Below are 23,093 nucleotides of genomic sequence, written 5' to 3' on the forward strand. Positions count from 1 at the left end.
TGAGAAGTTCTGAGGCAGAACGAGAGACCCCTCAGGGAATGCCCTCCCTCTTGAGTCTCATCCCCAGGGTCATGCTATCCCATTCTTGGCACTGAGTGGATCCAAACTCACGAGGTGGAAGAAAATGTCCTGAGACTTCTGAGGGTGCTCCTGACAGACTCCGTCACCAGATGCTCCGCTGCATACCTACATGGAGCAAAGGGGGCATATCCACCTCAGATTCTCTTCAGGCTCTTTCCCTCCTCTTCCTGCCCTATACGGGGCTCACTTGTCAGAGTTCAGATTCAAGAATCAGATGACTCTCCGAAAAAGGAACCTGGTGATTAATGGGCTGGGGTGTTAGAGAAAAGGCTGTTGACTTCCTCTCTTCAAATCAGTCCCTTGAGTGCTCCGGATATCTGTGGTGACTTATCCACTCTCGTGCAGCAGCATGTGGCAGCTGCTGCCACCAACGGCTTTGCTACTTCTAGGTAAGTCAGAATCACCATGGCTGAAGGAGAAGCTCAAGATGCCTGGGTTCAGCAGAGACCCATTTTCAGGCCAAGGATGAGACCCTCTACCAAGGGATAGGACCCATTCCCACTTCTATAGCCCTAGATTTAGCTCCTAGGACAAACCATTGGGGACTAGAGATGAGGAGAAGGCTGGCTCTGATTTGGGCATAATGAAGAGGTGAAGGGGGACTGTGAGGTCTCCATTACTTCACCCCTCTGGGTCTCAGTTTCCCTATCTGTAAATTGAAGAGTATGGACTAGGTGGTCCCCAAGGTCTGACACACCAGGGCTCCCCTCTAAGACTTTTGATTTCTACTCTTTCTGGGGAGCTTGGTTTGAGGTTGCTTCTATGGCTTGATTCAGGGAAATTCGATTTGTACCCTTAACTTGGGAGTTTGAACAGGGACCAAGGAGCAAGGGAATGGTGTTGAAAGCAGGGATTTGGGTGGACAGTGGGCAAGAGGCAGAGACATTGGAGACCAGAGGGCAGGCAGCAGGAGAGCTATCCAGTATTTATGTCTTGATTCTTGGGAACACTGGACTCCCAGAGCAGGGTGGGCAGGGGATTTTAAACTCACTCCACACTCCAGTCACCTTGATCTCTGCTTCTGCTCAATATTTGTTTCACTCTTTTTTCTTGCAGTTTCATCTGGCACACGAGCTGGTGAGTTTGCTTCATGGTCTTGGATTAACCAAGTGAGGCACGTAGGGTGCAACAGCCACAGGGTGTTGGGAAATGTCCGTTGCATGGGAAACTGCTGATGGGGGTGGTTCAGGGACAGTTCCTCCAACACAGTGGATCTTGGCACTACGTTTCTCTGGCCAATTTTTCTCAAGATAAAGAGAGGCCAAAAATGGGGCCAAGTGCCTCCAAGCCAAGATGCTCTAAGACTGAGTCACCAACTGTGGGTTTACAATGGGCTCACTCCGGCTTTGAGCCTCCCTGGGTATGTCAGCGTGGGGTCTGCTCATCTCCTTGTCCTCATCCACATTCTCTTGGCTCTCAGCAGATCCCTCCAAGGCTGTGGTGAGCCTAGACCCTCAATGGAACAGGGTGCTCAGGAATGACAAGGTGACTCTGAAGTGCCAGGGGACTTACCCCCTTGGGGACAATTCCACACAGTGGCTTCACAATGGAAAGTTCATCTCAAACCAATCCCCCAGCTACCTCATTGCGGCTGCCAGAATTGAGGACAGTGGAGAGTACAGGTGCCGGACAGGCCTCTCTGCGCTCAGTGACCCGGTGCAGCTAGAAGTCCACACAGGTGAGTAGGTGAGGGGGAAGAGGGAAATCACCAATAAAAGGTGAAACAAGAAGCCCTGAAAGACTTGGGAAGACACAGAAGATGATGTACTTGGGGGTTAAAACTAAGATGAGATAATTTTTGGTCCCAATGAATTATATCAAAGTTGTAGTCCTAGTCACAAGTAAGCCTTAGGCAAAATGTCAAAGCCTGGCATATAATAGATACAGGACTGCTGCACACTGCACAATTCCAGGAATCACCATTCACATAGAACACATGCAACACCAGTGGTGTCATCTGATGGTCAGGGCATGACATTGATGCTCAATAATATTTGTTGAATAAATTAATCTGTTTTTAGGACCTCAATCTCCTTCTCACTCTCAGACATGCAATGCCCTAAGCTACCCCCTTAACTATCCCTAATCACCTAATGTCATGTCTATCTCTCTCTCCCCATCAATGCTACACTCAAACTTACACTTCAGCATAAATTTGGCAATGTGATATCTCTCCTAATAGAGATATATACATGTTCAGCCTGCACATTAATCATGGAGTGAAAGTCTATGTGTATTGTTAACAGAATCCAGGCATCAGACACAGGTAGGAGAAGTATTTTGGAGGCAAGGATTGTTCCTGACGTCCCTGGAATCACACCACACAGCCTGGTACCTGCAGTGTCACCTTGCAAGCCTGACTCTACTTCCATGGCTGCCCCATTTGTACAATACACATGGGTGGAACAAACCTAGAGGGGAACGAGGGCCTAACGGAGGTGGACCTGCAACAGAGTTTCATAGAATTGGGCCTCTGAAGCTGACTTTTCTGTGGCTCCTTTGCCTCTGACTGTGCCACTTAGCTGACATGGTCCTCACTCTACAGAGTTACAAAGAAGAAAGTCTATTACCTAGGTAGGTGAGAGATGGCCACCTAAGACCAAATAAAATGGAGAATTACCAACAGAAAGCAATAGAAAAATCAAGTCTAAGAGTTATTAGTTTGCCTTGAACTTTGCTCTAGAAACCGGCTTTAGAAGTCCACTCAATGAGGACTGTATTAAACTGTGACCATGGACATTAACTTCACCAGGCAAACTCCTGATCATCCTTTAGGACCCATTTCACTTATCTTCTCCTCTGAGAAGCTTTCTTTACTTTCTTTAGGCAGAATTTTTTGTTCCATTCTCTTTGGCCCTGTAGTTCTTTGTTCTCAGCCTGTTGTAGCACTTATTACATCTTATTGTAATTATTTCTGAGTATGTGTGTTTCTATGTCTAGACTACAGATTCTTTGAGATTAGGGATCATGTCTTAGTCATCTGGGTATCCCCATTCTGCACAACACTTGGAACATGGTCAGTGCTCAGTAAAACGTTTATTGAATGAATGTACATATGGACATTCATCACGTCCAGGACAGAACAGATTCGAACAAGAGTGTTCCCCCAAAGGCTACCAGACATGTATATATAATCTTATAACCATAATCTTATGCTAATAAATGATTCATCTCTCTGCTGAAAAAGTAAGTGGATATATAGGCACATGGCTTTTTTTTGGTAAATGGCATCTCCTAAGTTACCTTCTGTTTGGCAAATCTTCCTGGTAGAGAATTTTCCTGTTCTACCAATTTTATTTAGCATAAGGTAGTAGACTTTTTAAATTATAGTAAGTTTTATTGTTTTGTTCTTATTACAAAAGTCATTTGGGTTCAATTTCAAAAATATATAAAAGTAAAGGGAGAAAATTAAAATGACCTGTAGTCTTATCCCCCAGAGAAAACCCCTGTTAATATTTAAGTGCATGATCTTTCTTTTTTTTTCCTGCACATACATACTTTTTGTTTTCTGTGTTTTTAGCTTAACATTGCCTCATGAATGTTTTCTCATGTCATTTTAAAACTTATCTGCAATATCATTTTTAATTATTCAGGTCAACCTCCTGATCATGACTTCATGTTCTCTCTGTGTGGAGTCTGATTTCTTGGCGAGACAGTTGTGAGAACAAGTATCCTGGTGATATAAGAATTTTCTCTCTTGAAGGCAATGCTCAGTAAGGAAGATGGCCTCGCTGAGGCCCTGTGGCCCTTCAGAAACCACCAGTTTCCATGAGCACTACTAGGCGTGCCTTTCTTTCCCCTCCTTGACATCTATATTGAGTTCTCCTTCATGATTTCTGTAGCCAGTCCTGTGGCCATCCAATGACCTTATTCCTGCCTGGCTGCAAGAGTCTTTCAATATTCCTACAACTGCCTATTCCTTCTGAAGTCTGTCTTTTCTTTAACAGGGCAAATTATCATTTTCAAATGCAATTTTTAGTCTTTGATCTAGAACTTACTGTGGCTCCTTATTTTCTGCCATAGCAAATCCAAGTGTAGCACTTAAGGATTCTGCAGATTGTGTCTCACCTACCTCATCACTTAATCACTCTGCTCTAACCTTATGTTTTGCTCATGTGTGTGTCTGTCCCTCTTCTTCATTAGACAAAAGGTCTTGATGTGACTTGAATTCTCTTGCAAGGCCCAGTTGACTTTTTCCCACAGGGAGCAATGTGGGGATGGCTTCCAGTCTGGCTTTCTGTTATGCCCTAGGATCTGGGTGGTGAGTGTCCCCTTCACAAGGATCGCTGAGGCCTCCTGGGCCTGTGGTCTCTTTGTGCCTTTCAGACTGGCTGTTGCTCCAGGCCACTCGGTGGGTGTTCCAGGAGGGGGAGCCCATTCGGCTGAGGTGCCACAGCTGGAAGAACACCCCTGTGCATAACGTCCAATATTTCCAGGATGGCAGAGGCAAGAAGTTTTTTCATGAGAATTCTGACTTCTACATTCCAAATGCAACACGAGAACACAGTGGCTCCTACTTTTGCAGGGGGCTTATCGGGAGAAAAAATGAGTCTTCAACGGCTGTGAATATCATCATTCGAGGTAAGAGATGCACAGCCCTAGAGGGCTCAGAGTCCCCTGTGTGTGGAATCTGCATTCCCACTAGCTGGGAGGACATTCCTAACTATTCCACAGACTTCTTTACATGGGTTCTGAGAGGTGTCATTCAGTCTGCAATGTGACAGTGGGAGCAGAAGCCATATTTCCTCGCCCATAAATATGCCTGTCCTTATTTACCCCATTCAAGCCACACCCACAGTGTTATGTGTCCCTATCACGCTGGCCCATCTTTACCTGCCCTCCTTTCCTCTCCAAACCTTGAGTCTTAGCCAACAGACAACCTGGCAGGAGCCCCTCACTCCCTCACAAAAAGGGCCCAGAACCTGGGTTCTGGGTTTGCTACTAATTAACCGTGTCACTGTGGGTAAGCCATTCAGTCTCTCTGAACCTCAATTTCCTCTTCTGTAACAAAGGCAAGCCGACATTTATTGGCACTTTTCAGTGTGCTAGACACTGTGCTAAGTGCTTCTTTAAATGCACCTAGTTTCATGACCATTGTGACCCCTCACAACAACAATATGAAATATTGACTTTACAGATGAAGTAACTGAATTAAAAAAAAAGAGGGTAATTAATTTGTTCCTAAGGTCGCATCAAAGATTCAAAGCCTGTATATTTAACTACTAGATAAAATGAACGAATTGAACAGGCATCAATGTCCTATGATAGAGTTTTGAATCCCATTAAGTCACCTGGAAAACATCTCCAGTTTATGAAGTGCCATGCTCCAGGGTCAGATGTCCATTACCAAAGTGCTCCTGGACTTCCTGATTTCACAAAACTTCCACCTGTGACCAGACCAAGACGTACATCATAAGGAATTTACATGTAAGACAGCAAGATAGACACATACCTTTTGAGATGTTAACAAAACAATGCCACAATTTGGATAAAAAATAATTTCATTACAATTTAAATTGAAAGTAAATACTCTCAAATGGTTAGAGAAAAAGAGCAAATAATGAAACAAAGGGGGCAAAACGCAAACAGTAAATCTAGGAAAAAATGTATGAGAGTTATTTATACTATTCTGGTAACATTTTGTTTAAGTTTGAAATTAAATCAAAATTAAGAATTAACAAATTGAAACTAAAAATCTACTCTAATGTTACCAGTTTATAGACAACAGCAAAGAATGACTGTAAAATAACAATAATAAGGGCTAAGAGGTTGAGAACAAACAAATTCTACCTCTTTCCCTTTTGGGTTATTAGTCACTGGGCCTCAGTAAAGAAATATTATCACTTTTCTGCCGGTAAGTAGCAAATTTCAATGGTTCACTTTTTTTTTTAGATTTCCTTTAGTGATAATGAACAATACCAGGTGAAAACAATAAGCATGATGTTGAGACACAAGAGAAAGTTACTGAATTAAGAAAAAAGGTTCTCATACCAACTTAAACTTCGACAAATTTCATAATTTCACACAAAACTCAGTTACAACATAACTTACTCAACACTCCCTGTCACATACCTCTATCAAACGTGAAGATGGTTTTGCTAGGTGTTTGATGAGCTGTGCTCTGCTCTGGTAGCACTAAGATCAGGACTCGGTGGGAGGAAGTAAAGGCTTTCTACCAACGCCCCCACCATTCCTTAGAACCTCTCTCTTGCCAGGTGTCAGAAAGACTCTCCACTGATGACTTTGCTGTTAATCTAAATTTCTGCCTTAATAACTGTCATTTTTCTCATCCCTTGGCTTGTTCTATTAGGTCCAGCAATTCCATCCATCTCACCACCCTCTCTACCTTGGCACCAAATCACTTTCTGCCTGCTAATGGGACTCCTGTTTGCAGTGGACACGGGGCTGTACTTCTCCGTGCAGAGAGACCTTCGAAGCTCAAAGGGAGACTGAAGAAATGGCAAAGTCACATGGAGCCAGGGCTCTTAGGACAAATGTAATAAAAGCAGCATCTCTGCACCTCTCTCTGGATTCACAACCCTGTCATCCCCAACACGCATCTCTGGGAGCAGAAGGAAAACTACACCTCAGAGTCTATCCTGAGGGTCCTTCACCCAACTGCATTTTCTTTTAGTCTCCAATGGAAAGAAAGGGCCTGTGATCTTCAAGAGCCAACAGTGAAGCCCCACTGAGTAGCTGCATTACCAGGAATTGAAGTGTCAGAGCTACACAGATACTTTCTTTGTCCCAACCATTCATCACAGCAAAGCAACAATACAGACTCTGGATGGTGACCCTTGATGTATGAACATTGTTCTGAAATAACTGGAGAAGTAGGTAAGAAAATTAATGGTTGAGGGCCAGCTGGGTAGTTGTCTGCATCTACTGCTGCAAGGCTAGTTGCCTTCAAGGCACCCTAAAACTCTTTCCAGACAGACTGTGGGGACTGCTTGGGGTCTAAGGGAGACAGCAGAATGAATGAAGGGGGTGGCTGGGAAAGAGCAGGGTAGTCCAGGACAGACCAGAGGAGAAACCCGCCTAGGCTGTCTTCCTAGAACATGAGCCATGGTGGAGGTAAGAGAAGATCACAGGGGTGATGTAGAATTGAGTTTTTCAGGGGAGGCCTTGCCAGAATTGGGGTGGTCTGGGAGTCTATAATGATGAACCCTTTTAATGTCATGAGTAGAAAATGGTCCTAGGAAGAAGGCTGGAGATCGGGGGGATTTGGACAAGAAAGCGCAGAACAAACCCTGTGTCCATACGAAGGAAAGCAGCATTGCCATCCCAGATTAAGCTCAGTGAACAGAGATATGTCAGCGTCAGAACTGAGAAAGAATGACAAGAAAGAGTCAACCACAACTGCACAGGAAGGAACGGGCAGGAGGTGAGGACGCTTTTGTTGGCCAGGATAGTAAGAATGAGCGAGAGGAGGGGTGGGGACTATAAAACCTGTTTTTCCGCTTCAGTATCAAGTTCAGCTATAGCTTTGTTCATATTATTCATTAAACAAATGTTGGATAACCAACACTAAATGTACTACATTCCACCGAGTTAAATTATGAAACTTTGAAACCCCTCAGCATGTCAGTAACAATGGAGTGGGGATGGAGAAGTCAATTGTTGCTTGTGGAGGAAAACATTAGCACTATCTTTCTGTTTTAGAAGCTGTAAACAGATCATTTCTTGATTCCAATAAAGCATTTTACAAGATCTTGCATGCTACTCTCAGAACGTGGAAAAACCATGGTAATAAAACATGAATGACAAAATCCTCTTTTCCTCTCATTGTCTAAAACTGTATCAGGGATTAGTTTAGGTTGATGAAAAACCCCTCTCCTCTCAGCAACCTTCTCACCACAACTCACATGAATTAGTCAGCTTGCTAATTCACCAAATCTTGCTGAACCAATTGGTCAAAGGGGGACTTTTATAGGTGGTATGGGATAGCAGGGTGACTGGGAATTCCAAGTAGTTTAGAACATGGGGCAGGTAGGGGAAAGCACAGCTAGGAAGGAGGGAGGGGGCAGGGCAGAGGTGTAGGGTCAGACTGCGTCAATCATGAGCTATATGCCGAGATGATTCAAGCTTGGTGTAGGAATATTGGATGAGATTCAGACATGAGACAAGTGCATTTGGAAACCCCGAACATTCAACTCACATTTATTTAGGACCTGTGATGTGCCAAGCTTGAGTTTAGGTGCTGATATCAAGATGAACAACACAAGATCATTCATTGGAGGAGCTTTCATACTAGTGAGAAAAACCTGTAAATAAGATAGTGAAGAAACTGAGGAGAAGAGGCTTAGTTTTTGGCGTGGCAGTGAAGGATGTGTAGGAGTTTGCCAGGCAAAGAGGAGAAACGCTGAAGGTCTGTGAGCAAATATTGAAAAGCCAGAGAAGGGGTTCAAGAAAGTAGTTTGGTTCTGCTTGAGTCTAAAGAGGCGGTGAAGGCAAGGAGAGAGTTCAGGGGCCAGATCATGAAAGGCACTGCGTTCCAAAATAAGGAGACTGTAGCCGACACTGCAAGCCATTGAGGGATTTTAAGCATCAGTTTGCATTTTAGAAAGCCTCTCTGGCAGCTACTTGGAGGATGGAAGGGAGAGGAGAGCTGAAGACAGGAAACCGGCTAGGCGGCTAGGTAGTTGTTCCAGTAACCCAAGGGGGAAGTAATCTGGTAGTAAATGGCAGCGAGGCTGGAGAGGAAGGTGCCTATTCAGAAGATATTTAGAAGGCAGACTCTTCAAAAATTGGTAACCGGTAGGATGTGTAGCATGACTAGGGGCCCAGGTTCCAGACATGCCCGTTTCGCGAGTTACGAAATACAAGTACAAAAGCAAAGCAGGCACAGGTTTGGTAAAAGAATTCGTCTTTGGATTATTAGTACTTACTTCCTTCGGTCGGTAAATATTTTTAAAATATCAGTTTCATGAGTCATTTCAGCAGAACCCAAATCCAGCAGCTAGAAATTTCATTACTAATTGAAACCCTAATGACGCAGACCGACTGAATCGAAACTGCCAGCGAAGCACCCAGGGTGGACGCTGGCTGAGTGAGGAATTGAAAACCTCACAGTGTACGGCAAGAGGATTCCGGTGCGATTGATAGGTCTCAAGACACACAACGCCGGGGTAAAAACGCTTAGGTTGCCGTCCCTGGGTGGGCTCGAACCACCAACCTTTCGGTTAACAGCCGAACGCGCTAACCGATTGCGCCACAGAGACAGGCGGGGCGAAAGATCACCGCCAAGTCACTTCACTGAAGAATAAATTCTTAGTGCTCTCTACGTCTGCAAAAAACTGTGGTTGACACTGGCACAAGAAGCGGTGGTGTGGGTGTTGGCTTTCTGGGGTGTCTAAGGAAAGCCAAAGCAGAACCCAGAAGATGGCCACTTGTGGGAACTGCAGCCTCCACGCAACGTTGGTACCAAGAGAGTCAGGGAATAACAGAAAGAGCAGGCAGGCAATAATACGTCACACTGAAGGCGTCAGCCAGGTGTTGTGACCTTCGCTGGTACTGCTGGCCGTCCTGTGACAGGATGAAGGCTGTGAGGTGGACTGGAGCATAGGGGAAATTTGGGGGTAAAGGATGACTTAGGTGCAAATGTCCCTTTTTCCCACCCGTGTTGTATGTCAATTTCATCTTCATTTCATGAGACAAGTTTTTTTTTTTTTTTTTGAACCTCGGACATCCTCCCACCATGGTCATTAAGTTGGTTTTAGTAATAAGGAGGATAATTAATGCTTGCTCATTGCCAGGCACCATTCTAAACATTTATTAACTTATTCTAGAATTATAGTTATCATCACTATCCCCTACAGCAGATGAGGAAACAGAGACAAAGACAGCCAAGGTTCAAACACAGGAAGCACAACAGAGCCCATGCACTTAACCACCATATTAGGCTGCCTCATCCAGCCTGAATGATTGAGGTCAACCTAATTACATATGTCATTCCAATAACTGATTTTTGTATAATAGATATAACAGATACATAAAAGCCTCAGACAATATCTTAAAAGCTAGAAAAAAATTTTAATACAATCGCTGTTAGTTCAACAGATGATGACAAAGGATTCAGTATCATTAACACTGATCCTTTCCTAATTTTAGGAAAAAATTTTCTGCTTTGTGAGACAAGTCACCTAATGACTATCAATTTACTGGAAAGAAATTAGAGGAATTTGATGTAGTTCCCCATGTTAAACCAGGGCTCAGGTAGAGGCATCATTTAGCTAGTGACAGCTGTATCAAACAAAACCAACGATTATTAAAAATAAAATAATTTTAGAGATGATTAGAAAGATTTGACATAGTATTTGCACTACAACTTACATTACTTGGAAATCAGTTTTATAAGTTACATAAACACACACATATACATATACAGTTAAAGAATAATAGGAAATATTTGAAATATATATTCCTGTAACTGTTTTAAATCTTCTGAATACCATTCCTGGTGTTTCAACATAAATGAATCCCATAAAAATAATATTTAGTGAAAAAAATGCTAGTCGCAGAAGAATACATACTGCTTGATACCAGTTATATAAACTTTAAAAGCATGAAAATCTGAATAATATATTATATGATTATACATACACATGTAGTGAAACTATTGCAAAAGCCAAAGGAATAATAACCATAAAATCCAGAATAAGGGTTACTCATTACTGGGAGGGAGAGGAATGCATCAGAGAGAAGAATATAGGAGGCTTCTGTTCCTCTGTTCTGTTTCATTCTTAAGCAGAGTATTGAAATACAGGGATGCTCATTTTATTATTTTCTACATTTTATATTTGTGATGTGCTTATTTGTGTGAATTGTTTTGTTAAAATCTATTCTTTGTTGTTGCAAACTAGCCCTCCTGCTTAAGATCTGGGAGGAAAATTATAGCATTTAAGTGGACAATGGGGGAGAAGCAGAAAGAATTTATCTCTGTGTTTAAGGACAAACCCCAGATCTTTATAGATTATTTGGATTACTTCTCATTCAAGGATGAGCACAGTAGTGTTCTTAACTGCAAACAAGAGAATCTACTCTAGCTTGTTTAAATACAAAAGGATTTTTTGAGGGGTACAGATACTTGACGAGGCATTGACCGAAAACCGAAGAAACAGACTCAGGCTGACTTCCAGGAATAACCCCAAAACCACTCTGTATACTGGGCTACCACAGTATACACTGAACCTGCTACAAAACAAATTAAAAAGCTTCCACAATCTCCAATTCTAGAACAAACCTGCATAGGCCACTATTTATACCAGCAAAATTGTATCCTTGCCTCTCTCCCATGTCACTCAGTCCCAAATCAAAATCTCGCTCAAGTACATCTGGATGAAACCTAAATCATAAATAGAACCCCAGCTGCAGAGAAATCTAGAAAACGTAGTTTTTAGCTTGCCAGTTTCTACAGCACAGGAAAGCAGACCAGAATGACATTGGAATGGGTGTTGAGCAAGCCAATCCACATATCCACTGCAATGAGCAAACTGAAAAATAAAAATAAAATAAAGCCAAAACCAAATAACCTTCCCACCTCCACCCCCAATACCGGGCTGTTAGGGAGGAGATGAAATGATCTAAAGAACTAGGTAACAGGGGGCTACAGATGTGAGTATATTGTGATAAACTGCGGCAAGGGTCTGTGCATGTTTTTGTTCTTAAATGACAACCTGGGCCTGGGAGGTGGGGTGGGGGAGGGGTGACCAAGTCTTTGTTTTGGACTCCTCCTCCCAAATTCCTGTGGAAAAGATCCAAACAGTGTAACAGAGAAAAGTGTAGACCATCCCAATCATCCATAATATCTAAGAGAAAGCTTGCAATCTCCTGAGTTCATGATTAACATCTCATGATCCAAGGTGGGCCTGGAGTCAAAACTGTCTTGGAAATCAGAGTGGGGCATCACTCACTTAGTTGAATAGCAAAAAACATGAGCAGGAAATGACACAAGGGAAAGCAGAGCAAAAGAGTGTAAGCCGTTGACTCCCAATCATCCACAATATCCAAGAGGAAGCTTGACATCATCTGGTTTCACCATTGTCTCATGGATCCAAGCTGGGACTGGAGTCAAGAATGCCCAAGAGTTTTTGTTTGGTTTTGTTTGAGAGGGTGGATGGGTTAGTACCCATCAATAATGTCATTTCATATCAGTGATTGAGGGGTGGAATATTCAATAAACTGAATGGAGAACCACCATGTGGAGGGATGGGAATTGAGTTATAGACTTACCTCATGTTATATCTCAAAATAATTTCAAAAAGAATTAAAGAGATAATGCCAAAAACCAAAAACAAACATAAACTTAAAGAAAATAAAGGTAAAAACTGATCTGATATTGGGGTGGGAAAGACTTTTCTACATATAAAAAAAGTTAAGAAAGAAACTACCAGGGAAAATATCCGACTACATAGAAATTAGAAACTTCCTGAACTTCAAAAATACTATGAATAAAATTAAAAAGCAATTCCAGTTTCCATAATGGTTGAGTAGCTTGCACAGGACTAACCACTCTACAGATAACAATTATAAACTCAGGGCAAAATATTTTTTAAAAAAAATCTGTTTGAAGGTACTGGAAAGCAATCAAATCGGATAGAAACAAAGAGGATTCAAGCCTTGGAAGAAGGATCCACAATGGGTAAGACCCTCATTCTGAGGGCACTCACAAGTCAACCAGACTCAGGCATATAAAGGCATGCAGAAAACCAGTCTTATACCTCACGCATCAAGGTAATGTTTAGAGATGCCAGCTTGGCTGGAAATTGAAAGAGTACATTTCAGAAAGGAGACAGCCCCATTTGGGAAAACCAAATTTGTAGATAAATCTCCTCTCATGTCTTTGGCTCACCCTTGAACCAGGTATGTACTGAGCAGATTCCAGGGAGGAGGGGGGAGAACAATAGCTGGAAGGCTAGAGTACTCAGCAGAGTTTTCAAGAGCTGCCTCACCAGAGGAGACAAAAACACTGGCAATGACATAAATGTTCAAAAATTGGAGATTTGTTAAAGAAATTATGATGTATAGTATAATACAATGAAATCATTAAAATAATGTTTTAGACTAATATTTAGTGAATATAGAAAGATTCACATTTTTAAGTGAACACTCATGTAGGTTAAAAAACAATATGCACAGTATGATTCAACTTTGCATTAAAAAAAATGCCAAAGAGATAAACACACAGCAAAATACTAACAGGAATTTCCCGGATGGTGGAAATATGAGTGACTTTTATTTACTTGTGATTTGCTTATTCTCCATATTTTCTACAAGGACTATATATTACTCTTATATTCAGGAAAAATATTAACCTTTTAAAAAATGAGCATATACTATGTGCCAGGTGCTAGTGCAGGGTACTACTTCAAAGAACTTTAGAGTCGCAAAGGGTCTCAAAAACCAGAGTTTGGCTCTTCCGCGTTACAGATGAAGAATCCGAAGCCCAGAGAAGTAAAATGACTTGCGCAAAAACAAACCGTTCGTTGGTAATAAAAACACAGGTCTTCTGATGGTCAGATCAGTGCTCACTTCTCTGTATCTGGTATAGACATAAAATCTCAGTTTATCCGCCATCATCCGTTGTAGGGGAGGTTGTTTCACAAGTTTGCACACTTTCGTGTAATATAGCAGTGGAAAGAGAGCGGACTGGAGAACTTAGGCTGGCCACTGCCGAATAGCAATAAACACGGGAGAAAGAGAGAAGGAGCGCCTAGTGAGTCATCGGTGCGAGAGATGGCAAGAAAGAAAGGTGGGAATTTGGAGTACAGGGCTTAAGGCAGAGCCTGGATCCTAGGATTCTCTTCCAGTGGCCAGCAGGAAATGTATGCGGATCAGAGAAGATACACCCGTAGTAGGTCCATTCAATGGCAGATCAGGTGGAAACTTGCTTGCGGTATTAAAGATACAACGCGTTTAGCGCAGAACCAGGGTCAAAATAACTTCACTTACTATACTCTTGCCTATTATCCACGAAATTCGTATGCGACAGACGTACTCTTGGAGAGAACCTAAAGTTATTTAAGAATAATTTTTGTTTCGGCAGTAAGAGAGAACTTCTTACACATCAAGGAAGAAAAAGCGTGCTTTGTCTCCCCGTCGGGGAATCGAACCCCGGTCTCCCGCGTGACAGGCGGGGATACTCACCACTATACTAACGAGGAAAACCACAACGGCAGCTTGAGATTTGCTGCTTAGGAAGTAACTTCTAAGCTGTCAGAGCAATTTATTCCGCGAAAGATTGCTAGCTGCCGGCGGGGTTGTATCTTTACTATCTGGCGCGTTACAATGGAAACGTAATGGGAGTTCTATATGTGACTTGAATTTTCTAATAGCCACATTAAAAAGTAAGAAGAAACAGGTGATAATTTTAATAACTATCTTATTTAACCCAATATATCCAAAATATTATTTCAACATGTAACTAATATAAAAATATTAATTAGGGTTTTTTTTCGTATTTAGTCTTCAAACTGGTATGTATTTTACGCTACAGATACCACACTTCAACTCGGACCTTAAATTTTCATCTGAAAAACTTGATCAGTACTTACATTTCATAAAACTTACAATTGAAAAAGTGGATTCATATACCCAAGTTGTTCCTAATGTAGTTATCAAACGTTCTCCAATAGCTGAATTGAGTATCTGTTTAAAATTTTCCAATTATTTATTTCAATTAATTAAATTAAATTAAATAGACTTGAAAATGCAGTTCCTTAGAGCACTCGCCAATTTCAAGTGCCCAATAGCCCGTGGTTACCATATGAATCTCGCAGATACAGACACAACGGCCCTCTTCCGAGGCTGAGCTTCAGACAAGATATCCCGGAATCCAGAAGATCCCCAAGATTTCTCAAGTTGGAAGTTTAAAAAGGAAGGCGGAAGGAAGGGAAGAGAAGAAAGAAGAAAACCTTCACAATCTAATCCCTCCATAGTGTGGCTGAGTAGAGAAAGAGGCCCCGGGGCGATACAGGAAGCCAGGAGAGAATGTGAGGTATGGGTGTAGCTCCCAGTTTCCTTCAGGCTTAAAAAAATACATCGCGCGCGCTTTCTCTTGTTCTCGTTGGGGACTTGCTAACAGCGAGAATGAAAACGTGAAAGAACAGCGCTTGCGTTGGCCGGGAATCGAACCCGGGTCAACTGCTTGGAAGGCAGCTATGCTCACCACTATACCACCAACGCCGTGGCAGCGAGCGTTTGGGAATTTTGTATACAAGACAAGTACAGGCTACGGCTTTACCGACCGCGCTTCGCAGGGCTCTGAATCTGTGATCCCGAGGCACATGGAGCCTTCTCTAGGTGAGAAGGGATCCCCTCCTTACTCCTCTTATATGATCCCGCCAGCTAACGACTCGGGGCCAGGAGAGCAGAGACCATCCGGTGCCGGGAGCCAGAGGGCGGGGACGCGGGAAGCTGGGCGGGAAAGCTGACGCCTCACTCGGCCCGAGGATCTCTCCCGCCGCCTTCTCTAGTCCGCACTCCCAGCTCTGCCGCTTGGCGCGCCCCAGCACTGGATCACCGGGTGTCGGATTCGATAAAGGCGATTTGGGGTGGAGGGTCCGAAGGAGACCGACCGAGAAGGGGTCCACCCTGGCACGGCTCCGCCCCGCTAGAGAAGGAGCGAGAGGAGCGCTCGAAAGGGCGCTAGAGAAAATGGATCTTTACAGTTTAGGACGGTGAAGAAATAGGAAAGGGAAGTCGGAGACAGTTTTATTTTTCCTGCTGTGCGAAGGAATCCAGGGAGAGTTCCCGTTTTATTTAAGACAAAAAATAAACAGCATTACGTCATGATACAGCACCAAATGATAACGTTAAAATGAAATAAGAAAAGAGATGGCGCCTGTGTCAGGATGGCCGAGCGGTCTAAGGCGCTGCGTTCAGGTCGCAGTCTCCCCTGGAGGCGTGGGTTCGAATCCCACTCCTGACAATACGCTTTTTCAACGTCTCTTTTCCCGAGCCAACAAATAAGGTTGAATTCGTGGAGAAATGAGCATTGATTAATCAACACCTTTTTATCCTGCGCATCTCCAGGTGAAGATTGTGCTTCACAGTGAATATGGAACTGAATATATTTCTTTCTGTATTGTAGGCAAGAGTCTGGTCTATGAAATCAGGAACTAGTTGAGGCTAAGATCTATCCTTAACTGTGAAAAAAGGTTTTTTTCCTTTAGGATCCAGCTTCTCAGTTCCTATTTATTCATTCCTTTACTCGACAACAATGCATTGAGCCCTTTCTATGTGCCAACAACACTTAGGGCAGGCAGAAACCAAAGACTCCGTTGGCTGAACGAGGAAAAGCCCTCAACCTAGATCTCTTAATTTGCTATAATTGGCCTGAGTGTTCAAACTTTGGTAAGCTGCGGACACCCCACCATCTTGCCCGACACACTCCCACCCCCAATTCTAATTCAGTAGGTTTGCTGTGTCGCCAAAAACCAGGAAAAGAAATCAACAGACCAAATGGGGGGAAAGTAATAGAGAGGAAAGATAAACACATGGAGTTGGTTGTTGCAAGAACTCTGTTTTCTTGAAGATTGCAAAGAAGCACTTTCTGACGTGGGGGGAACTGGTTATGGAAAAATTTTGTCCTTTTGGGAAAAGGGAAGAAGTGTCAAGCCAAAGAGGTTGTTGTGTGAGGTCCATAAATGTGAGGATGGAAGGATCTTTAGATTGATTAGTGAAAGTTTGCCAAAGTGCAGTCTTTGTTATTTAGTAGACTCTGACGCTGGGAAATGCATTTGACTTTTCTGAGCGTTAGTTTGCTTGTAGTTAAATGGAGATAGAATTGTTGTGAGGATTAAGTGAGATAACCTAGGAGCTTATTAGAAATCCTGATCTCAGGCCAAACCTCAGACCTATCAAATCTGAATTCTATGAGATCCTCAGGTGATTCATATGCATATTAAAGTTTGAGAAACACTGGTCTATCTAATTTAGGTGCCTTTGCATGGTTGATCTTTAACTTGGAATATCCTTTCCCTTGCTTCTCACCAGGCCATCTTTTACTCAGTGTCATTTGAGCACTTACAATATGTCAGACACTGTGCTTAGAACAGAGAATAAAAAGTTACGTTAAAAACTGTGTCTAAACTAAAGACAATGATAGTGCATTCATAAGAGAGATGTAAAAAAATAAAGTTGAACCTTAACAGCGTGATCAAAGTTAACATCACCAGTAATTAGTCACATTAATATCACAGACGCCCTGATATGTGATGAGATGGGCACTTCACCCTGTGGCATTCTTCCCAAAAACCTCAGCCTAATCGTGAAAAAACATTAGACAAATCCAAATTGAGAGACAACCCACCAAATACCTGACTAGTACTCTTTAAAAATGTCAAGGTCATGAAAAACAATGGAAGATTGAGAAACTGTCACAGGTTGTGAGGAAGACATGATAACTAAATGCAACGTGGTATCCTGGATTAGCTTCTGAAACAGTAAAAGGACATTAGTAGAAAAACATGAAATCTGAATAAAGTCTACAGTTTAGTTAATTGTATTGACCAATGTCAATTTCTTAGGTTTGATAAGTGTACCGTGCTTATGTAAGATCTTAACATTAGGAGAAGCTGGGTGAAGGATATACAGTAACTTTCTGTAGAATCTTCACAACTCTTCCGTCAATCGAAGATTATTGCAAAATAAAGAGGCCTTTTTTTAAAAAAAATTGAAAGTGGTTGCCTGTAAGGAGTAGGAATTGGGAGTGGGCTAAGAAACTGCTGTGTTTTTCATTAGAAGGCTTGTAGCAAGATTTGATTTTTTAATAATGGGCACGTATTTTGATTTAATTTGTTCCAGTTTTGGAGAGGAGAAACTGAGTGACATAGTTGTGATTACAATACTCAAACTAAGACTATATACAACAGAAGGATATTTAGATGTCTGTTATACAGGAAACAGTCCCCAAAGAAACTAAACCAACAATAGTTATTTAAAAGTAAATGAAGTGGTGACTTTGTTTAAACTCCTCTATAGAAAAATAGATACCACCCAAACGTGAGGATCTGAAGTGTTTTCACAACTAAGCACAATAAAATTTTCCTTCTTTCACCCTATACGTGTTTTTAAGGAGAGAGAGAGAGAAAGACATATGTTGTTGAAATGCTAAGAAACTATCTAAACTCTGTGAGTACTATCATTCCTCTTGGGAAGTACAAATAGGCTGGGTGGTCAATGTTGGAAGTTGGGAGGAAATTCAGGAAAGGGAAAGTGTAATACAGAATGCATATATGATGCCATCTCTTTTTTGCAGGTTCCTTCAATGTGAAGCCAGGTTGCATTGGACTTAGGCCGGGTGCAAAAAAGTGTTAAAAATGTGAAATGACATCCAGAGGACAAGTAGGTCGTTCCTGCAACCTCCTCTCCACCTGCAAGAGATTACATTTAGCTAAATATAATGTAGCATTGCTCTAGCCAAGCCCACCTTCATTTCTGAGATAAAAATAAATCATCTTTTGCTCAAATAAGAAACAGCGTGGATTACGTTGACTGGGAACTAACTCACACAAGTTTATCCTTGCTCTTATATGTCATTTACTTAACTGGCAGTAAACTTGAGCCTGAGGATATTTCCTAGGTCAGTCACTTGCTGCAAAAAACACATAATATTCACTTAACGAAGAATGTAAATATATGCTTTTTCTCTCAGGGCTCAGTATCCAACTGTGTTCTAAAGTTTTAATATGTCCAATTTCACAAAATCTGGGAAAAGAACTGGTAATAATTGGAGTTATGGCCTGTTTGTGAGGCGACAATGCACAGGCTCTAGAATCAGGCAGGACAGGGTTCTTAATGCCAACCGTCCCCCCCACACACACTTAATAGCTGTGTGACTTTGAGTAAATTATTTAACCGCTTTGAACCTCTGAATCCTCGTCCTCAAAAAGGGATTATACCCTGTGATGTCGCTGTGAGGATTAAATTAGATTGGGTATTTCAAGTACCTGGTACATAGTTGACACTCAACTAATAATAATTGGTCATAGCTAATATTTGTTGCTCATATACTATACGCCTAACATTCTTCTTGACCTCTTACATATATTAATAATTGAACCCTCAAAACAATCCTGAGATAGGTACTATTATCATAATCATCATCTCCACTATATGGAAGGGGAAACGGAAGCTCAGAAAGTTTAACTTACAAAATATATAAAGTAGCAGAGCTGAAAACCTAAGCAGTTTGGTTCCAGTATAGACATTATGTTACATGGTTGCTATTATTGTTACTATCCTAGGGTCCATCAGAAGAAATCGAATGGGACCATGCTATTTCTCGCACATAGATAAGATCAATAATATCTTGAATCACATCTCTAGACCTACTATCTTAGTCTAACATGTACTATTTCCCAGAGCCAAGACTTGGGGGTCTGTTCTCTAAAAGAACAATGGATAAAGTAACATAATTAGAGACAGCTAATTAGCATATAAACTATTTGTCAGTGTATTAGGACACATAGACTGACAGCTACACTAGGCTCACAAAATAGAATTTTTATCTTAGGGTCATATATGGGAACCTTGCTAGGACTTAAGTTTCTCTCAGTTCTCTGATTTTCCAACTCACCTCCCTCCCTCTTCAAGCACAAGTCACAGGACTCCTATCAGCCCTCACATTTCGGTACTGTCTCAATGTGCCTGCCTCAAACTCTTCCCCTTACCCTGTTTGCACCAATAGAAATCTCACACAGCCTTGTGAATTTTCTTCACATCCCTCCTTCAGATACCAACCAGCATTTTCTGCTTCTGAAAGCCTTGCCCCTTCATGTACTTAATTGGTTGGAATGAAAACTAAGAAAGAGCTTTAAAAGTTTACTTAGATCTATATTTCACATAACAAAATCCGTACACGCAAGTAACAAAATACACAAAATGTAGGTAATAGCAATATTAACATGCCACACACATGTGAATAATAATTAGTTCTGCTTGTTTAATGTGAGAGAAGAGGATTAAAAAAAAGTCAAAGGACAAAGACATCAGTTATGAAACATACTGAGAAGAAAGCACCCTGTTTGGGGGAAAGATTCCCCTCCACTCCCGTTCCTGAAGTGACAGGGCAGGGTCACAGAAGTCTAGGGGGCCCATAAGCCCAGCCCTTACAGTCAGAGCTGACTTGTCAGGAGGGGCCATTCAGTCGACCTCTTCCATGACGGGGCCAGTACTGGGGGCTCCCTGGCGGGCTTGAGCTCCACAACTGCTACCCCGAGGGACACCAGGCCCCCCATAGAGCCTGGAGAAGACGGGGCCACAGATTTGCTCCAGCTGCCTCTTCTGATGTTCATACTCCTCTTTCTCTGCCAACTGATTGCACTCCAGCCAGCCAAGGACTTCCCGACATTTGTCTTGTACTTTGCTCCTGTCCTCTTCAAGAATCTTGTCCCTAAGGCTTTCCTCTTGCAAGGAGCTCTTCACATGGAAGACATGAGCCTCCAGGGAGTTTCTGGCAGCCACTCTGTCCCTCTGGGCCTCATCCTCAGCCTTGTACTGCTCAGCCTCACGAACCATCCTCTCCACCTCTTCCTTGCTCAGCCGGCCCTTGTCATTGGTGATGGTGATCTTGTTGGCCTTGCCTGTGCTCCTATCGGTGGCCACCACACTCAGGATGCCATTGGCATCGATGTGAAAGGTCACCTTTATCTGAGGGACCCCACGAGGGGCAGGAGGGATGCCACTGAGCTCAAAGCACCCCAGCAGGTTGTTGTCCCCGGTCATGGCCCTCTCACCCTCATACACCTGGATCAGGACCCCAGGCTGGTTGTCTGAATAGGTGGTGAAAGTCTGGGTCTGTTTGGTAGGGATGGTGGCATTCCTCTGCATCAACGTGGTCATCACTCCACCTGCTGTCTCCAGCCCCAGGGACAGCGGAGCCACGTCCAGCAGCAGGAGATCCTGCACTTTCTCACACTTGTCCCCCATCAACACTGCTGCCTGCACAGCAGCCCCATAGGCCACCCGCTCATCCGGGTTGATGCTCTTGCTCAGCTCCCTGCTGTTGAAGAAGTCCTGCAGCAGCTTCTGCACCTTGGGAACGCGAGTAGAGCCGCCCACTAGAACAACGTCATGAATGTGGGCCTTGTCCAGCTTGGCGTCCCGCAGGGCCTTCTCCACTGGCTCCAGGGTGCTGCGGAAAAGGTCCGAGCACAGTTCCTCAAAGCAGGCTCGAGTGATGGACGTGTAGAAGTCTATGCCCTCGAACAGGGAATCGATCTCCAGAGTGGCCTGGGTGCTGGAGGACAGGGTGCGCTTGGCGTGCTCACAGGCCATGCGAAGCCTGCGTGGGGCCCGCTTGTTCCCGCGCAGGTCCTTCCCGTGCTTCTGTCGCAACTCCTCCGTGAAGTGGTGCACCAGCTGGTCGTCAAAGTCCTCTCCACCCAAGTGGGTGTCTCCAGCCGTGGCCTTCACCTCAAAGAGACCGGCGTCAATAGTGAGGACCGACACGTTGAAGGTGCCCCCACCCGGGTCGAAAATGAGCACGCCGCGCTCTCCGGCGCCCCGCCGGCCCAGCCCATAGCGATGGCGGCCGCTGTGGGCTCGTTGATGATCCTCAGCACGTTGAGCCCCGCGATGGCACCCGCGTCCTTGGTAGCCTGGCGCTGCGAGTCGTTGCAGTAGGCGGGCACCGTGATCACAGCGTGGCTCACCGGCTGGCCCAGGTACGCCTCGGCCGTCTCCTTCATCTTGCTCAGCACCCTGGACGAGATCTCCTCGGGGTAGAACGCCTTGTCCTCCCCGCGGTAGGACACGCGCACCTTGGGCTTGCCGCCCTCGCTCACCACCTGGAAGGGCCGGTGTTTCGCGTCCGCCTGCAGAGTCGCGTCCGCAGACTTGCGCCCGATCAGCCGCTTGTCGCCGAACACGGTGTTGCGCGGGTTCAGCGCCGCCTGGCTCTTGGCCGCATCTCCGACCAGCCGCTCGGTGTCGGTGAAGGCCACGCAGCTGGGCGTCGTGCGGCTGCCCTGGTCATTGGCGAGGATGTCCACGCGGCCGTGCCGGAACACGCCCACACATGAGTACGTGGTGCCCAGGTCGATGCCTATCGCCACTTCCCTCGGGCCCACATGGCTGCGGCTTCTCGCGCTCCTGGGGACCAGTCTGATACGCGAGACTGCGGCACTTGGTGCTGCTCGACCGTCGAGGCGCGCTCCGCTGCGCCGCTCTCCGCTCGCCTTCTGTCCTGCAAGCCCAGCTCGGCTCTGCCCGGCTCCGCGTCCACGAGCCTTAGATCCACTTTCCGGGGACGCGCCTCCGCCCGCCCGCGCCGCCGCGAACCTGCCGGCGCTTTCGCGGAGAGCCCAGAGCCGCCCACCCCCCCCGCGCGGGCTGACTCAGCCGGGGGGGCGCCGCGCTGACTCGGGGAGCAGGTTCGCGCGGCTCCGGCCGTGCGAGGCGGGGCGCGGGTTGGCCGCGCTGGCCCCACCCGCCCCTGACTCGGAGCTGCGGAGAAAGTTGCAGCTTCTCCTGGCTGGTTCTAGGGGCCGTGGGTTGCGGCAGAAGCCAGTGAAGGCCTAACTTCCCAAGAGAACTAGTTCTCCCCCTGTTGGCTGAAGACAGCCGGCCTGAGTCCGGCGGCTCGGGAAAAGCGGGAAGTATGTTACCGTGCGAATAGAGCCGTGGTCTCCAAGCCGGGAGTTTAAATAGTTATTTTTTTTGTCAACATTTTTTTGTCTTGAAACATCAAAGCAGTATTTTAGATGGGCGGCCTGATTCTGGTTGCTGAATGAAGCTAGGGACAGCGATGAGGTTTACAGAGTACCGTAAAACACAAAACACATGGCGCATTGCTGGTTCGGTGATAGAATTCTCCCCTGGCACGCAAGAGGCCCGGTTTCGATTCCCAGCCAATGCTTGTAAGGAGTGATTTCTCTCTCTACCTCTTGCTTTTTTTTTTTTTTTCCTGTTGTAGTGCTTATAACACTGAAAGGAAACCAGTTAGCTGAAGGCTAGGTTCTTTTCATTTGGCTCCCCATCCCTTATGAAGTCGCTTTCTTTGGGAGCCA

General features: G+C 44.3%; 2 protein-coding genes and 4 non-coding genes across 6 annotated transcripts in view; 2 read left to right on the plus strand and 4 right to left on the minus strand.

Moving 5' to 3' along the window:
* The first annotated feature begins 332 nt into the window (after window positions 1-332).
* On the plus strand, window positions 333-7,791 carry LOC101393618 (low affinity immunoglobulin gamma Fc region receptor III-A-like). Its single transcript, XM_014783274.2, has 5 exons — window positions 333-470; window positions 1,138-1,158; window positions 1,502-1,759; window positions 4,408-4,662; window positions 6,392-7,791. The coding sequence occupies exons 1-5, from the start codon at window positions 431-433 to the stop codon at window positions 6,532-6,534; spliced, it is 717 nt and encodes a 238-aa protein (XP_014638760.1). The 5' UTR covers window positions 333-430; the 3' UTR covers window positions 6,535-7,791.
* A 1,437-nt stretch (window positions 7,792-9,228) lies between these two features.
* TRNAN-GUU (transfer RNA asparagine (anticodon GUU)) lies at window positions 9,229-9,302 on the minus strand. Its single transcript has one exon. It is a non-coding gene; the product is annotated as a tRNA-Asn (tRNA).
* A 4,869-nt stretch (window positions 9,303-14,171) lies between these two features.
* Window positions 14,172-14,243, minus strand: TRNAD-GUC (transfer RNA aspartic acid (anticodon GUC)). Its single transcript has one exon. It is a non-coding gene; the product is annotated as a tRNA-Asp (tRNA).
* Window positions 14,244-15,192: 949 nt separating this feature from the next.
* TRNAG-UCC (transfer RNA glycine (anticodon UCC)) lies at window positions 15,193-15,264 on the minus strand. Its single transcript has one exon. It is a non-coding gene; the product is annotated as a tRNA-Gly (tRNA).
* A 662-nt stretch (window positions 15,265-15,926) lies between these two features.
* On the plus strand, window positions 15,927-16,009 carry TRNAL-CAG (transfer RNA leucine (anticodon CAG)). Its single transcript has one exon. It is a non-coding gene; the product is annotated as a tRNA-Leu (tRNA).
* Window positions 16,010-17,390: 1,381 nt separating this feature from the next.
* Window positions 17,391-23,093, minus strand: part of LOC101393362 (uncharacterized) — a 34,419-nt gene continuing 28,716 nt past the window's right edge. The window contains exon 8 of the mRNA XM_087440273.1: window positions 17,391-18,455. Within this exon, the coding sequence (XP_087296399.1) occupies window positions 18,259-18,455 (197 nt within the window). The 3' untranslated portion in view covers window positions 17,391-18,258. The remainder of the gene's footprint in view (window positions 18,456-23,093) is intronic.

Source organism: Ceratotherium simum, chromosome 2, assembly GCF_057802395.1.
Source record: "Ceratotherium simum simum isolate JZ-2026a chromosome 2, ASM5780239v1, whole genome shotgun sequence".
Lineage (NCBI taxonomy): Eukaryota > Metazoa > Chordata > Mammalia > Perissodactyla > Rhinocerotidae > Ceratotherium > Ceratotherium simum.

What these genes read in the sequence shown, in the direction of transcription:
- LOC101393618 (XM_014783274.2), top strand. Translation starts at nt 431, where the DNA reads ATGTGGCAGCTGCTGCCACCAACGGCTTTGCTACTTCTAG. An exon ending in AACGGCTTTGCTACTTCTAG is followed by an intron (nt 471 to 1,137) that starts GTAAGTCAGAAT and finishes TTTTTCTTGCAG; the next exon opens with TTTCATCTGGCACACGAGCT. An exon ending in TTCATCTGGCACACGAGCTG is followed by an intron (nt 1,159 to 1,501) that starts GTGAGTTTGCTT and finishes CTTGGCTCTCAG; the next exon opens with CAGATCCCTCCAAGGCTGTG.